General features: G+C 44.7%; 1 protein-coding gene across 7 annotated transcripts in view; it reads left to right on the forward strand.

Annotated features, from left to right (window-relative positions):
• Nucleotides 1-2386: 2386 nt before the first annotated feature.
• SBF1 (SET binding factor 1) overlaps nt 2387-15704 on the forward strand; it is an 85760-nt gene continuing 72442 nt past the window's right edge. For all 7 annotated transcript variants that reach the window (XM_066634614.1, XM_066634617.1, XM_066634621.1 and 4 more), the window contains exon 1: nt 2387-2517. In XM_066634614.1, the coding sequence (XP_066490711.1) occupies nt 2463-2517 (55 nt within the window). In that variant the 5' untranslated portion in view covers nt 2387-2462. The remainder of the gene's footprint in view (nt 2518-15704) is intronic.

Here is a 15704-nt window from a genome sequence, read left to right on the forward strand (position 1 = left end):
CTTTTCAGCTACACTAGACGCTGTGCCAGAACCACCATTCAGAGCGCGATACCATAGTCTTTCGAGACTGAAGGTTGCCAATACAATACAATCTGAGCTGCCTGTGACAGATCAGGAGAGAGATCTTGGGGTAGTGGTTGATAGGTCGATGAAAGTGTCGACCCAGTGTGCGGCAGCAGTAAACATGGCCAATTCTATGCTTGGGATCGTTAGAAAAGGTATTGAGAACAAAACGGTTCATATTATAATGCCGTTGTACAGATCGATGGTAAGGCCACACCTGGAATATTGTGTCCAGTTCTGGTCGCCACATCTAAAAAAGGACATTTTGGCAATGGAAAAGGTGGAAAAGAGGGCAACTAAGATGATTGCTGGGCTGGGGCACCTTCCTTATGAGGAAAGGCTACAGCGTTTGGGCCTCTTCAGCCTAGAAAAGAGATGCCTTAGGAGGGACATGATTGAGACATGCAAAATTATGCATGGAAAGGATAAAGTTGATAGAGAGGTGCTCTACACTCTCACATAACACCAGAACCAGGGGACATCCACTAAAATGGAGTGTTGGGAGGGTTAGGACAGACAAAAGAAAATATTTCTTTACCCAGAGTGTGGTTGTTCTGTGGAACTCCTTGCCACAGGATGTGGTGATGGCATCCGGCCTGGAAGCCTTTAAAAGGGGATTGGACAAATCCCTAGGAACCCCTGCAGCAGTTGGGGCTCTTCAGTCTAGAAAAAAAGAAGGGGGGACATGATTGAGACATACAAAATTAAATATATAAAACAGGTAAAGTGGATAGGGGGGTGTTGTTTTCCTTCTCACACAACACCAGAACCAGGGGACAGCCACTAAAATTGAGTATTGGGAGAGTTAGGACAGACAAAAGAAAATATTTATTTACCTAGAGTATAATTAATCTGTAGAACATCCCAGGACTCCTGGGATGTGGTGATGGCATCTGGCCAAGATGCCTTAAAAGATTGGACAAATTTCTGGTAGAAAAATCCATCACAAGCCATGATGGGTATGTGCAACCTTCTAGTTTTAGACGTAGGCTCTCTCTGAATGCCAGGTGTAAGTGATTGCAGGTCTCTTGAGGCCACTGTGAGATACAGGAAGCTGGATTAGGTGGGCCTGTAGCCTGATCCAGCAGGGCACTTCTTATGTCCCTTACAGTCACTCTCACAAGAAAACAATGGAAAATTCAATTAGCTTTTGATATTTAATTGTTCTTATAAATAAGCTCCTGGATGTTGACTTTTGCTTACTAAGAAACAAGGCTTTCTTACTGAAAGGTTGTGGACCTGACTTTCACTATGCTTGTATGAATTTATTTAAGGGATTTCTAACTTAAAGGTTAAAAATGTGCAGATTCACACCCAGATTCATATCTCGAAGGCAACTGGGGGTAGAGAACACGGCAGGGAGTGCAAGCAGGGCTGAGGGCTGGTCAGAGATCCAACCCTTGTGTTCCCAAGACATATAGGACGGGATTTCCAACCTTATGTTTTCCTCATAATGTAGGATTGTGGAGGGGGAGAAGTTCCTTGTAAGTGGTTCATCATCATCATTCTTTATTTATGGTCACAGACCCAACATGTGTTTCATGCTGCTGTGCAAACCTCTTCTCTGGTTGAATGGAACTTGGTGATGACATCATGTGACATCATCAAATGTCTGGGTTGCCAAGCTTTGAGCTACATGACAATTGTCTTTGAGCTGCACAGCAGTGCAGTTTGATGGAGGCAGTAGAAGGGGAACTTAACACTTTCCCTGTCTACTGCTACATCTAGCTCCCCCTAGTAGTTTAAAATGATTTTTTTCCACACAGTCGAGATGCCATGGAGCAGAAGTAGTCTATACAGCAGCATGGACACCTTACAGGGATCACTGTACCTCCTCATTCCCACATTATGAAGAAAACATAAGGTTGGGATACCCCATGAAGGGTTGCTAAAGGAAATGGCCAGCAGCTGATCTCTGGACTGTGAAATATTTTGGACCCCCAGTATGCCAGTTATAAGGCTGTAACAAAATCTTCAAGAGATCTAGGCCACTAACTGCAAATTGACTTCAGCTGTGTGTTTCAAGAAGGAGGGTGCAGTTGTTCCTAAACTGGCCTGATGTTATCATCTCAAGTTATAACAGTTATGCCACTTGTAAGTCTGTAACAAAATCTTCCAATTCCCCTGGCTCCACCTCAAAGGTAAGCGGACATCCGGGCTTATGACAGAGGCGTGCATGCAACCTCAATATCACCAGCTGCCGCTGTCATAAAAACGCGACACGCCAAACAAGACCCTCCAAAATAGCAGTCAAAGCGGACGCCTACACCGGCACAAAGAGGCGAAACGCATGCGCACTCGATGAACACACATGGACCAAAATGGCGACGGCCGCAGTCAAAACTACAACGGACCACAACCTCTAGGAATGAAACGCACACGCCAAAACCGCCACTGCGATGGCCAGGCTCGCCGATTATTTCGTAATAGTCGCCTTCGCGCCCGACAACCACGGTGAGTGTTTCATTCCTAGAAATAAATAAATAAATAAAAAGCAAATACTGCACCTCAAGGACGAATTAAGTACACAACCCATTCAAAACGAATAAAAGGGGGGGTGGGACCAACTTCTGTTCCTTTCCGTGCCACGCGGCACCAGAACCAGGGAACGTCCCGTAAGGCTGAGTGTTGGAATTTTAGGACAGAGAGATGAAAGTATTTCTTGGCTGAGCGTGTGCTTGGCCTGTGGAACTCCTTGCCACAGGATGTGTTGATGGCGCCTGGCCTAGCTGCCTTCAAACGGGGGTGGGACCAACTTCTGCTCGTTTCCCTTTCGCACAGCACCAGAACCAGGGAACATCCAGTAAGGTTAAGTGTTGGAATTTTAGGACAGAGATAAGAAAGTATTTCTTGACTGAGCGTGTGCTTGGCCTGTGGAACTCCTTCCTACTGGATGTGGTGACGGCATCTGGCCTAGATGTTTTTGAAAGGGGGTGGGCCCAACTTCTGCTCGTTTCGCTTTCTCACAGCACCATTACCAGGGAGCGTCCAGTAAGGTTAGGTGTAGGAATTTTAGGACAGAGAGAAGAAAGTATATCTTGGCTGAGCGTGTGCTTGGCCCATGGAACTCCTTGTCACAGGATGTGGTATTGGCCTCTGGCCTAGATGTCTTTGAAAGGGGGTGGGACCAACTTCTGCTCGTTTTCCTTTTGCACATCACCATAACCAGGGAGAATCCAGTAAGTTTAGGTTTTGGAATATTTGGACTGCGTGTAGAAAGTATTTCTTGACAGAGCGTGTGCTTGGCCTGTGGAACTCCTTGCTACAGGATGTGGTGTCGGCGTCTGGCCTAGATGCATTTGAGACGGAGTGGGACCAACTTTTGCTCGATTCCCTTTGGCACATTACCATAACCAGGGAGCATCCAGTAAGGTTACGTGTTGGAATATTAGGATAGAGACAAGAGAGTATTTCTTGACTGAGTGTCTGCTTGGCCTGTGGAACTCCTTTCAACAGGTTTTGGTGACGGCGTCTCGCCTAGAAGCCTTTGTAAGGAGGTTTGACAAATTTCTGCTCCTTTCCCTCTCGATCAACACCTGAATCTGGGAACATCCACTAAAGTTGTGTTTACGGAGAGCAAGGACAGATAAAAGAAAATATTTTGTTACCCCAGCATGTGGTTTGTGAGTGGTATTCCTTGCCATGGGATGTGGTGACGTCATCTTGCCTAGATGCTTTTGAATGGGGTTTTGACCAATTTCTACTCTATTCGCTCTGTCACAACACCAGAACCAGGAATCACCCACTAATGTTGAGAGTTGGGAGAGTTGGGACAGATAAAAGTAAAATCTTTCTTTTATCTGCGTTTTCGTGGTCTGTGGAACTCTTTGTCACTGGATGTGGTGACAGCAACTTGCTTAGTTGCCTTTGAAAGGGAATTGGACAATTGGTTGTTTTTAAAACTAGGTGCATGTGTACCAGTGAAAAGGTTGCAGTTCTCTTTTTATGTTCTTCCTGAGGCAACTGGTGGGCTTCTGTGAGCTACAGGAATCTGGGTTAGGTAGACTTGTTGTGTGATCCAGTGTGATCTTTGTATGTTCATTTCTTTTGCTCTTGTACTGGTACTTTGTGACTCTTTCTGATAAAGATTAGTGATCTGCTGTGTCGTTTCCCATTCATTTTTGTATGTAGAAAATTAGATTTTAAATGAGTGCATTTGATTAAAGGTAATTGATTCTGTTTGAAGAGATTGAGAATAATCACTAATATGATTATTATGTTCATAATTCATTTTATACAGTTTTTTATGCTTTTTATTGAAAAATATCAGACTTGAAACAGGTTGTTAGAAGTCTGGGTGCCTCCGTTCATACATTAACTGGTCTTTCAGTTTAATTCTTGGACAATTTTTCACAAACTATGGGTTGGGACCTACTAGGTGGATTGTTGAGACCCCATTCATTTCAATGTATATGTAATATGATGCTTGATGATACTATGGTACGATCAGTTCTCTTAGATTCACTATGCCTGAATTTACTTATCTGCAAGGGGCAAAACTGCCATCTTCCTCTCATCTATGCTAATACTGTGCATGTGCACTGAGAGGTGGCTTGGCACAGCTACAAGCAGTCAGGCAGGTGTAAGAGAGGTTCTGGGAGGTGAAGGTGAAGAGGCAGTGGTCTCTTCATAAGCAAAAGACAGCGCTGCTGCGGTATAGGGGGAAGAGGAAGAGATGCCTATACAGTAGACTGCTGATGGAAGAAGCGTTGTGGTAATTGCATCCAGCCTATTGTATTCCTAATTTTTTAGAAACTTGTCTGGATTGGATCAATTTTTCACATCAAATGGGCATCGTGTTGGTCTATAGAAAATTATTGGAAATGTTTGTGTCTGCTTCCAGACTTGCTCCACCATCTTGGGCTGGACCCAAGATGGGTCTCAGGGACTTCAGCTGGACCTTCACAACCCTGGCAATGATGAGAGACTGATGATGAGAGGAAAGCTATATGAAGACTGCTCTAGGTCTGGGGAAAACAAGAGACAGGTGGAAAAGGAGAAATGATGAAGCAAACCCTCCCCATTGCTGAAGGCTCAATAAGTTGAAGGATAGCCAGAATGGAGGAGGAAGCATCAGATATAGGAGATGATGATGAACCCTTGCTATCACTCAGCCCCACAGACTTCAAAGTAAGATTAAAGTTCACAAAATTCATAGAATTTTTGATGAAGAGGGTTCCCTAGGACTTGCCTCCAGTTTTCTCATAGGCTCAGTGATTCAGATGCCTCTAATTCGGTAATATTTATTTATTTATTTATTTATTTATTTACTTACTTACTTACTTACTTACTTACTTACTTACTTACTTACTTACTTCATTTGTGCCCTGCCATTCTCCCTGAAGGGGCCCAAGGCAGCTTACAATAATCTTTAGAATACAATTAAAAAATGAATTATAAAACGTTATGAGTTTAAAAACGTTAGTAGGAAAACATTCTTAAAAACAGCAATCAGATTAAAAAGATGTAAAAGAAGAAAACAGCAGCAGTTTATAAAAAAAACCCCAAGCCTGTATCCTGATGTTAAAGGTATAAAGGCCTTCTCCCATGACCTAAGGGGATGGGCTGGATTGTATGGGAGTAGGCGGTCTCTAAGATACCCTCACCCAGAGCAGTATAGGGCTTTTAATGTCAAAACCAGCACCTTGAATTGGGCCCAGTATTCACAAGGTTTTCCAGGAACCTAATCCTAGCCTTGAACTGATAGCATGAGATTGCATTTGGGAAATGTTACAGATCTTTACTTTTAACAGGCTGCTATGTATATGCTTTCAATAATGATAGTAAATCAGTGGTTCCAACCTCTTAGTGCTGGGATGCACTTTTTAGAATGGCAATCTGGTTGGAAGTGACATCATCAAGCAGGAAAATTTTTAACACCCCCATATGACAAATCAAACTAAGTAAGTGTGTAAATTAGAAGTTTATAATAAGTATAAGTTTCAAAGTTTATTTAAAATAAAGAATTTTCCAAGCCTCCCAAGTACTTGCTGATTTATTTAAGAAAAATTTGCCAAACATTCTAAAGATTGCAATCCACACTTACCCAGGAATAAGCCCCTTCTAGAACGTTTATCATGGCAGCCGTCCAGCTGTCAGCTCATGCTTTCCTGTGGCTATCAGTGATTTGCTAACTTTTTCATCTCATGCCACACTTGCAAGGCACTAAAATGGTCAAGTTTTTGACAATTGACAAGGCACACTGTGCTGCCGATGGGGGCTCACACTGTGCCATGACACAGTGGTTGAAGACACAGTGGTTGAAAATGGCTGGGGATGGACAGAGTGGATAGCAGGGGATGGACAGAGTGGATAGGGAGATGCTCTTTACACTCTCACATAATGCCAGAACCAGGGGACATCCAATAAAATTGAGTGTTGGGAGAGTTAGAACAGACAAAAGAAAATATTTCTTTACTCAGCGTGTGGTTGGTCTGTGGAACTCCTTGCCGCAGGATATGGTCCTGGCGTCTAGCCTAGACGCCTTTAAAAGGGGATTGGACAAGTTTCTGGAGGAAAAATCCATTACGGGGTACAAGACATGATGTGTATGCGCAACCTCCTGATTTTAGAAATGGGCTATGTCAGAATGCCAGTGCAAGGGAGGGCACCAGAATGAGGTCGCTTGTGATCTGGTGTGCTCCCTGGGGCATTTGGTGGGGTGCTGTGAGATACAGGAAGCTGGGCTAGATGGGCCTATGGCCTGATCCAGTGGGGCTGTTCTTATGTTCTTATGCAACAGCTTTGCCAGTTGGGACTTTCTCAAAGTGCTTCAGGCACTCATGACTTCGCACTTTGAGCCTATGGCCAGGATAGCTAAGGGACCTGATGCTTAAGACCCTCCTGGTGGCAGTCACCTCGGCACAAAGGGTTTCTGAACTGGGAGCATTATCAGTTTAACATTTGTGTCTTTCACAAGGACAGGGTGGTCCTGAGGTCCAACACAGCATTAATTCCCAAGGTGAATACATGATTCCACAGGGCCCAAGAGATTGTACTTCCATATTTTTGTCAAAATCCACAGCAGATCAAGAAAAAGACCTGGCATATGCTTGATGTCTGCAGGAAACTCCATTATTACATGGACCGCACCCTAAGCCTGCATACCACTGATGCCCTCTTTGTTCACTTCTAGGAAAATCAGTAGGAAAAAGAGCTTCCAGAGCTAACTTATCCAGATAACTGAAAGAGGCAATTGAGATTGCTTACTGGGTCCTGGGGAAAGAGCCTCCCCCAGAAATCACAGCCCATTCCATTCATGGAGTGGCCACTTCGACAGCCTCTGAAGGAGCGGACTTGTTATGGAATATCTGCAGGTGGCTACCTGGTTATCTCCTAACTCATTTACCAGGCACCACAGAATTGAAGTTTCAGTTTGACCTTGCCTTATGGAGGGGAGGGGCTACCCATCTATGTCGAATGCCCTCCTCCTTCTTCCCAGAACAGGAGATGTCCAGGTAAGAATTCCTTTTTATGAGGCCTTCTGTGCCCTCTGGAAGGCCTTAGAACAGGGGTGCCCAAAGTTTTTGGAAGGAGGGCCACATTGTCTCTCTGACACTGTGTCAGGGGCCAGGGGAAAAAAAAGAATTAATTTACATTTCAAATTTGAATAAATTTATACAAGTTTACATAAGTGAATATATTAAAGATGAACTTATATGAATGAATGAAGGTCTTGCAATAACCTTCAAAGCCTATAAAAGGCCTTGCACAAAGCAAGGCTGGCCTTTCCTTTTCTGCCTCTACTGCATCACAGACATAAAACAACAAGCAGTGGAGGGAGCCCTCATCCCACAGCTCATGCGAGAGGTCAAACAGTTGCCCTCACGCTGAGAGCAGTTGCATCGGGCCAGTATGGGCTCCAACAAATCACCAGAAGGCCAGTGGCTCATTGAGACTGGGAGCTCCCTGAGGGCCGCATTGAGAGGCCTCGAGGGCTGCAAGTGGCCCCAGGGCCGGGGTTTGGGCACCCCTGCCTTAGAAGATCACACCCTGTTTTTTGGCAAAATCAAAAGAGAAAGCTTTAAAATGCCTTCTAACGCCTAACAAAGCCTTCCTGAGCTTCAGAAGGCCTTCTAAGGCCTTAAAATCACTTCCAGTTTTGCAAAAAATAAAAAAGGGAGTAACCTTTTAACACCTTCCAAGGACCTCAGAACAATCTCTGGATATGACTGGAGCATAGCTCTGATCACATTTGGAGAGGGAGCAGAGGCAACCCTGTAAGATGTACCCTGGGGTGGCAGACCTTCCAGCTACACTGCTGACCTGGATGACATCTGGTGAGATCTCTATCCTTGGACTTGAGAAGGCAATACTTTCAACAGACCCTCCAATGCCTGCACCAACATGAGTTTGTGGTGAACGAGAAGAGCCTCCTGAAGCCCTCTCAGATAATAGAGTACCTGGTAGTGACCATTGACACAGCATCCTACGTGTTCTATCTGTTCCAGGACAAGCCAAAATTACATCCCTGGCCATGCTGGTTCTGCACTCTCCATCCTGATATCCTTACTCTGGCCTGACTACTTGGTATGCTCATGTCCTGTTTGTATGTCTTCCCCTGGATCCAAATTGGAGCCAAGATTCTTTAGAACCTTCTACTGTCATATCGTCTTGATTACCCCCAACAAGAGCAAACAGCTTAAACTAGACTCTGCCTCACTGAGAAATGCAGCCACACATTAAGTCAGATAGAGGTGAAAAGTCAGTGAAAATCACACAGAGTCAGGGCTATCCAGATATCAGAGATGTGTGTGTTTGTCTGGGGGGGCTCTCTTGGAGGGTGAAGTGGTGCAAGCTGATGTTTCACGCAGAAGTCATTCAGAAGCATCAACAGGTTTGAACTGAGAGCAGGCTTCCTGGTCCTTCAAGCTTTTGACCCACAGTTAAGAAGAAAGGATGTACAAGTGTACTCAGACCAACGTATGCAAGAGTGTATACCAACAGACAAGGGAGGATGAAGTCTGCTACCCTGCAGAGGAAGGCCCAAAAGCTGTTCACCTGGACCAAGAAGAACTTAGTTTGTAACTTGATGGGACTGGCATTGCTAAACCCATTCCCAGTTCCTAAGTCACCATCCTGGAACCTTACCCTCATCCTGAAGTGCTTGATCAAATACCTTCTGAACCCATGGCCACACTGCACAATCTGTCTCTAAAGATAGCATTCCTATTTGGAATCACCTCAGCCCGAAGGGTGTCCAACCTTCTCCATTACTAAGGGCCTTAGCTTCTGGGAGGAGCGAGTCATTTTCCATGCAGAGCTATCCTTCTGACACTATTCACTATTCACTATTTAGTGAGTCGACACTAAACTTTTCTGAATGATGAACAGAAGGAAATGTGAAGAACTCCAGAATTTCTGGAGGAAAATTTCATTACGGGTTACAAGTAAGTATGTGCAAGCTCTTGGTTTTCTAGGCAGGCTGCCTCTGATTGCTAGAAGCAGGGGAGGGCACCAGGATGCAGGTCCCTGTGGCATTTGGTGGGCCACTGTGAGATACAGGAAGCTGGACTACATGGGTCTTTGTCTTGATCCAGCAGGGCTCTTCTTATGTTCTTAAGGATCTCTCCAAACTGGGAGAATGGGCACCCAAATTGCAGATAATTGCAGACTTCTATCTAAGTGTGATGCACATTGGGGCAAAACTATCAAAACTTCACTTAAAGGCCAATGGGTTCTGAGCTGCCTGTGATGGATCAGATCTTGGGGTGCTGGTGTAAAGCTCAATAAAATTGTTGACCCAGCATGTGGTGGCAGGGAAGAAGCTTCTCTGAATAGTTAAAAAGGGGATTGAGAATAAAGCAACCGATTTTATTATGTCATTGTATTAATTGATGGTAAGGTTGTACGTGGAGCATCGTATTCAATTCTGTTTGCCTCATCTCAAAAAGGATATAGAGGAACTAGAAAGGTGCAGAAGATAGTGACCAAAATGATTACTGACAAGGGGCACTTTCCTTAGGAGGGAAGGTTATAGTGTTTGGGACTCTTCAGTCTGAGAAAAAGATGCCTGAGGAAGAAAATGATTGAGACATACAAACTTATGCAGGGAATGGATAGAGGGATTTTTTTCCCCTCTCACATAATACCAGGACATCCATTAAAATTGAGTGTTGGTAGAGTTAGAAGAGATAATAGAAAATATTTCTTTATCCAGCATGTAATTAGTCTGTGACCTTCTTTTTGCCACTGGATGTGGTGATGGTGACTAGCCTAGATGCCTTTAAAAGGGGTTTGGACAAACTTCTGGAGGAAAAATCAATCACAGGTTACAAATCATGATGTGTATGTGCAACCTTTAGAAGTAGGCTCTCTCTGAATGCCAGGTGCAAGGGGGTGGCAACAGAATGCAGGTTGTCTTGTGTGCTGCCTGAGGCATTTGGTGGGTCATAGTGAGATACAGGAAGCTGGACTAGATGGGCCTTTGGCCTGATCTAGTGGGGCTCTTCTGATGTTCTTATGTTCCTAACAAAGATTAATTCCATGTTTCACTGGTTGGAAGAGGTTATCTTCCCCCATCCTTTTGTCTAAATCTCATGCACCCTAAGGAGAAGGACTGGCATATCCTTGATGTATGCAGAGCAGTCAGCTTTTACTTATCCAGAATAGCACCCTTCAGATGGTCTGAAGCCATATTGTGGCTTACAGTTCTACTAGTTGGAAGTTACTTCTGATACTAGTCAGAAGTATACCTCCTTCCACCTTATTGAAGTGGATCAGGGAAGCCATTGTAGCACAGTATAAGACTAATGGTGCCATCTCTCTCTCAGGGAATCGTGGGGCTTCTTTGGCAGCGTTCTGGCTTTCTGTTCTCTGGAGGTGGTGTGCATGGCAGCTACTTAGAGCTCCCCTGACATCATTATTAGACATTATAAGGTTGACACCTACAATTCAAGGGATGCTGCCTTTTCCAGGTGGGTCATTCAGAGTGTCCTGCACCAGTGGTGTCACTAGGGTTCGCATCACCTGGTGTGGGATACCAGCGCATCACCCTCCATGCAGTGGGCGGGGCAACACTCCAGGTGGTGGGCATGGTAATATACCATCACTCCGCCCCCACTGGTTTTTTGGCTGTACCTTTTGATAGAACACAGATATGTCAATGTGGTTTATTTCATTGCATTCTGCATGAAATTATGCATTGATTGATATATAACATGATGGTATTCCTCCAAATTATGATTTTAGTGATTTTGGTCACTAGTGGTGTCACACACACACACCGGGTGTCAACTTACTAACACCTTATTGCAGCAGTTCTCAAAACTTTTAGCACTGGGACCCACTTTTTATAATGACAATCTGTCCAAGACCCACCATAAGTGATGTCATGGTGGAAGTGAGATCATCAAATAAACAAGTACTTAATTAAAGTAAAACAAATAATTAAATAAGCAGAAGCCACCCCTGTTCCGCCAAGTGAATTTCCTCTGTAGCCTTGCCTGCAATAACACCCCCCACCAAAACCAGTCAAATTTTCAACCTACCCAGTGCCCAGTCCAGTTTAAGAACTTCTGTTTAAACCAGATCGCTGTCAAGATCCACCTGGCTTTGCAAGTCTCAAAAAAGTTCACCTTCTCAGCTGAAGCCTCTGTTTTCATCCTTTTTAGTGCGGGGGGGGGCTGCCTTCTGGAGCATTTGTTGTGCTCCAGTTCCATCAGATCAGGACCATTCTGGTGGCTTCACATTCCTCTTAGACTTGCCTGACCACCAGCCAAGGCACATTTGCTTCCACTGAGTGAACACGACCATGAGGCTTAGTTTCGCCTTCCATTGGGCTCAATACATTCATCTGCTTGGGGGGAGGGACTTCCTTCTTAGGTGTTTTTGGGGGCTTCATGTATTGGATCAGGATCATTCTGGTGTCATTGTATTCCTCTCAGCTTGCCCTTTTTGATAGAAGCAAGTTTGCCTACTCACGAGTAAACACATGATACCAATCACTTTCACTTTTCAAAGGGCTCCCTGCATTTTTGTTCTCCAGTTTTTTGATCATAACTTCTGATAGAAATGAGATATTTCACTCTGGTTTCTTGCATTGTATTCCGCACGAAATTCCACATCTAATGGTATATAATACAGTGGGGTTACTCCTAAACACCGCGATAGCATGTCACCCCCCTGTGCACAACAACCCCCTGTGCACGTCACCCGGTGTGGCCCGCACCCCCCTAGCGACACCACTGTCCTGCACAGAGCCTCAGGATCATCTCATCCTTGATTATGGCTTGCACATTTCCCGAATGCACCATAATGACACTGCCCCAGAACAACCAGAGAATGGGAAGATTTGAACTTACTGTGAATTTCTCTTCTCAGTAGTTCTAGGAAGTGACCCATGGGGCCTGAGGCACATTTAAAAAAAAAAAAGGGAAAGAGCAAATTAGGATTGATAAAACAGGAACTCAACCAGGTTAGAGCCATGAGAGCTTTGAAACACCACAGTGCTCAGATGGACCAGCTAGGTATAGAGAAAGTTGCTTAATCCTCTTCAGTTCTTCCTGATGTATATTGTTTGTTCTTTGCTGGATGGTGGGATAGATACTTCTTGAATCCTGCAGGAGAGAGTGTATGAGATCTTCACAGAGATGGGGAGGAACCATCAAAGTGTTTCCAGTCTGGGAACCCAGGGAGCTCCTCCCTTTTGGGAAGACTCAGCTGACCTGCCTGCCTGAGAGAAAGGAGCTTCCCAGATGCACCACACTGACCCTGCTGTAGAACTAGAAGAGGAATTAATTGGAAATTCAAATCTTCCCATTTTCACACGAAGCAGCTGTCACTACCCACTCTGCCAAAGATCTCCAGCAGCTCATGGATCGTTTTAGCAAGGCCTGCCAAGATTTTGGACTGACAATCAGCCTAAAGAAAACACAGCTCATGGTTCAGGATGTGGACTCACCTCCCTGCATTACAATCTCTGCGCACGAACTGGAGGTTGTCCATGACTTTGTGTACCTTGGCTCAATGATCTCCGACACTCTTTCTCTCGATACCAAGCTAAACAAATGCATCGGTAAAGCAGCTACCACGTTTTCCAGACTCACAAAGAGAGTCTGGTCCAACAAGAAGCTGACGGAACATACCAAGATCTAGGTCTACAGGTCTACAGGGTGGTGTAGAGTACACTTCTGTACTGCAGCGCGTCATGGACTCTCCACTCACAACAGGAGAGGAAACTGAACGCTTTCCACATGCGCTGCCTCCGACGCATCCTCGGCATCACCTGGCAGGACAAAGTTCCAAACAACACAGTCCTAGAATGAGCTGGAATCCGTAACATGTATGCACTGCTGAAACAGAGACGCCTGCGTTGGCTCGGTCATGTTGTGAGAATGGATGATGGCCGGATCCCAAAGGATCTCCTCTATGGAGAACTCGTGCAAAGAAAGCGCCCTACAGGTAGACCACAGCTGCGATACAAGGACATCTGCAAGAGGGATCTGAAGGCCAGTGGGAAACCCTGGCCTCTGAGCGGCCCTCTTGGAGGCAGGCTGTGCAACATGGCCTTTCCCAGTTTGAAGAGACACTTGGCCAACAGTCTGAGGCTAAGAGGCAAAGAAGGAAGGCCCACAGCCAGGGAGACAGTCCAGGGACAGACTGCACTTGCTCCCAGTGTGGAAGGGATTGTCACTCCCGAATTGGCCTTTTCAGCCACACTAGCTGTTCCAGAACCACCTTTCAGAGCGCAATACCATAGTCTTTCGAGACTGAAGGTTGCCAACATTGTTTTGTACCTATAATACCATCAGCTATCCACTGATAGCAATAATAACAGTCCATGTTATGTTTTGACCTCTGCCAAAGGCTTGATATCCTTAAGGGCATGCTCACACATGGTATGGAGGAGGCATAGATTCTTTGACGGCATCAAGTGGACCTTGAAACAGTAGCATATTGTTATTCATGTAGCCAGTGATTGTCACGATTTGCAGATCGATCAACACACCTGTGTAGGGCTTTATTTCCTTGTGCTTATGGTATAACAACACATAGTGGCTGGGCAGTGGCGCAGCTAAGGGGTGCGGGGGGTAGCAGTTGCACCAGGCAACAAGCTTTAGGGGGGCAACAAGCTGAGCTTGACACTAGTGGTCAAAATTGTGAAAAAAAAATTAGTATGTATGAATAATACCATCATGTTATATATAACTGGAAAAGTAATTTAATGAAGAATGCAGTAAAACAAACTCCACTGGAATATCCTTATTCTATCACGTTATGGTCAATTAACCAGAAAATGAAAACACAACTGCCATATGGAACAAAAAGTGGATTTCATAATTCAAAACTGATCTGTGAGACTGATTGTTCTGAGAGCCAATGAAATGTTATTATAGTCCAGCATTGAACCAATAAGGTGCTAATATGAGTCAGCTCTCATTTCCATATATCATAATACAGTTACCCCTGCTAACTGAGTAAAGAGACACATTTTTAAGTGGGGGTCCTCTTATTTTAGGAGAATTGGCTAAAGACACTCCAGCACAGTGTCTTTAACCAATAAGGGACACACTTTGTATTTATTTTCTTAATTAAATTTGATTTTGTTGTGGAGGGGGGCTGCAAAATCTTCTTTGAGCCCAGGTAGCAGATAGATGCCTTAGCTATGCCACTGACTGGTAGAGCAAGCTGATGGCGAGCTTCTGGAGGGGCGGAAGCATGTTTTTCCTCGATTTTCACTTTTTAAAAACCTGGATGTGACATCATTTCCAGTTGTGACATCACTTCCGGGGCATCATTTTGAGCTTTGCACTGGGCTACACAATCATTAGCTATGCCAGAGAGCCAGGGTGGTGTAGTGGTTTGAGAGGTGGACTTAGACCTGGAAGATTCAGGTTCGAATCCCCCCTCAGCCACAAAGCTTCCTGGGTGACCTTGGGCCAGTCACTTTCTCTCAGCCTCACCTACCTCACAGGGTTGTTGTGAGGAGAAAAGGAGGGGAGCAGCTGTATACACCGCCCTAAGCTCTTTGGAGGAAGGGTGGTATAAAAATGTGATAAATAAATAAATGCCACTGTAGTTGGGTAACCTCTTTCCTTTTCTGGAGCAGCCCATGCAAATGAAATGAGTGAAAATGGTGGCTTCTTTATCTGGTGGCTTTGTTTTGCTCATCTTGCCTGCCTAACATCCTTGTGGGGAGCTGACCAGGCAGGAAGTGGGTTGAGATGGGCACAGCATGTAAGCTTTTTCTTTTTATAGAAACAACACTTCCTACCTCCCTTGGCTGTGGTAACTGACTCAACTCAGACCTTGGATGATCTGTACTGCATTGGTGGTCATGGTGAATGCAAAAAGATTTTAGGTTGTGCTTTAGAAAAGTTGTCATCAACTTTGTTATACCCAAGTTTCACCTTAGCTTCAGCCTCCAACTTGGGTTGCCTTTTGCGACCACATGCAGCTTTTTTATTTTTCTCTTTCCTGCTACCCCGACCCTGGCCCTACCAGGTTTCTGCTCTTTCAATGTCTTTATACCAGTTAAATGTCTTTATACCAGACATTAACAAAAAGAGTGCTAACGTGCTATGAATCCTTAGACTAGTACCTACACTGAGGGGATCTTAGATAATTTTCTCTTTTCCCAGTAAGATGATCCCCGTGACAGTCTTGTCCTTCAAGGGAAGGGAAGAGGGGAAATGCAATAC

This window comes from Tiliqua scincoides, chromosome 7 (genome assembly GCF_035046505.1).
Source record: "Tiliqua scincoides isolate rTilSci1 chromosome 7, rTilSci1.hap2, whole genome shotgun sequence".
Classification (NCBI taxonomy): domain Eukaryota; kingdom Metazoa; phylum Chordata; class Lepidosauria; order Squamata; family Scincidae; genus Tiliqua; species Tiliqua scincoides.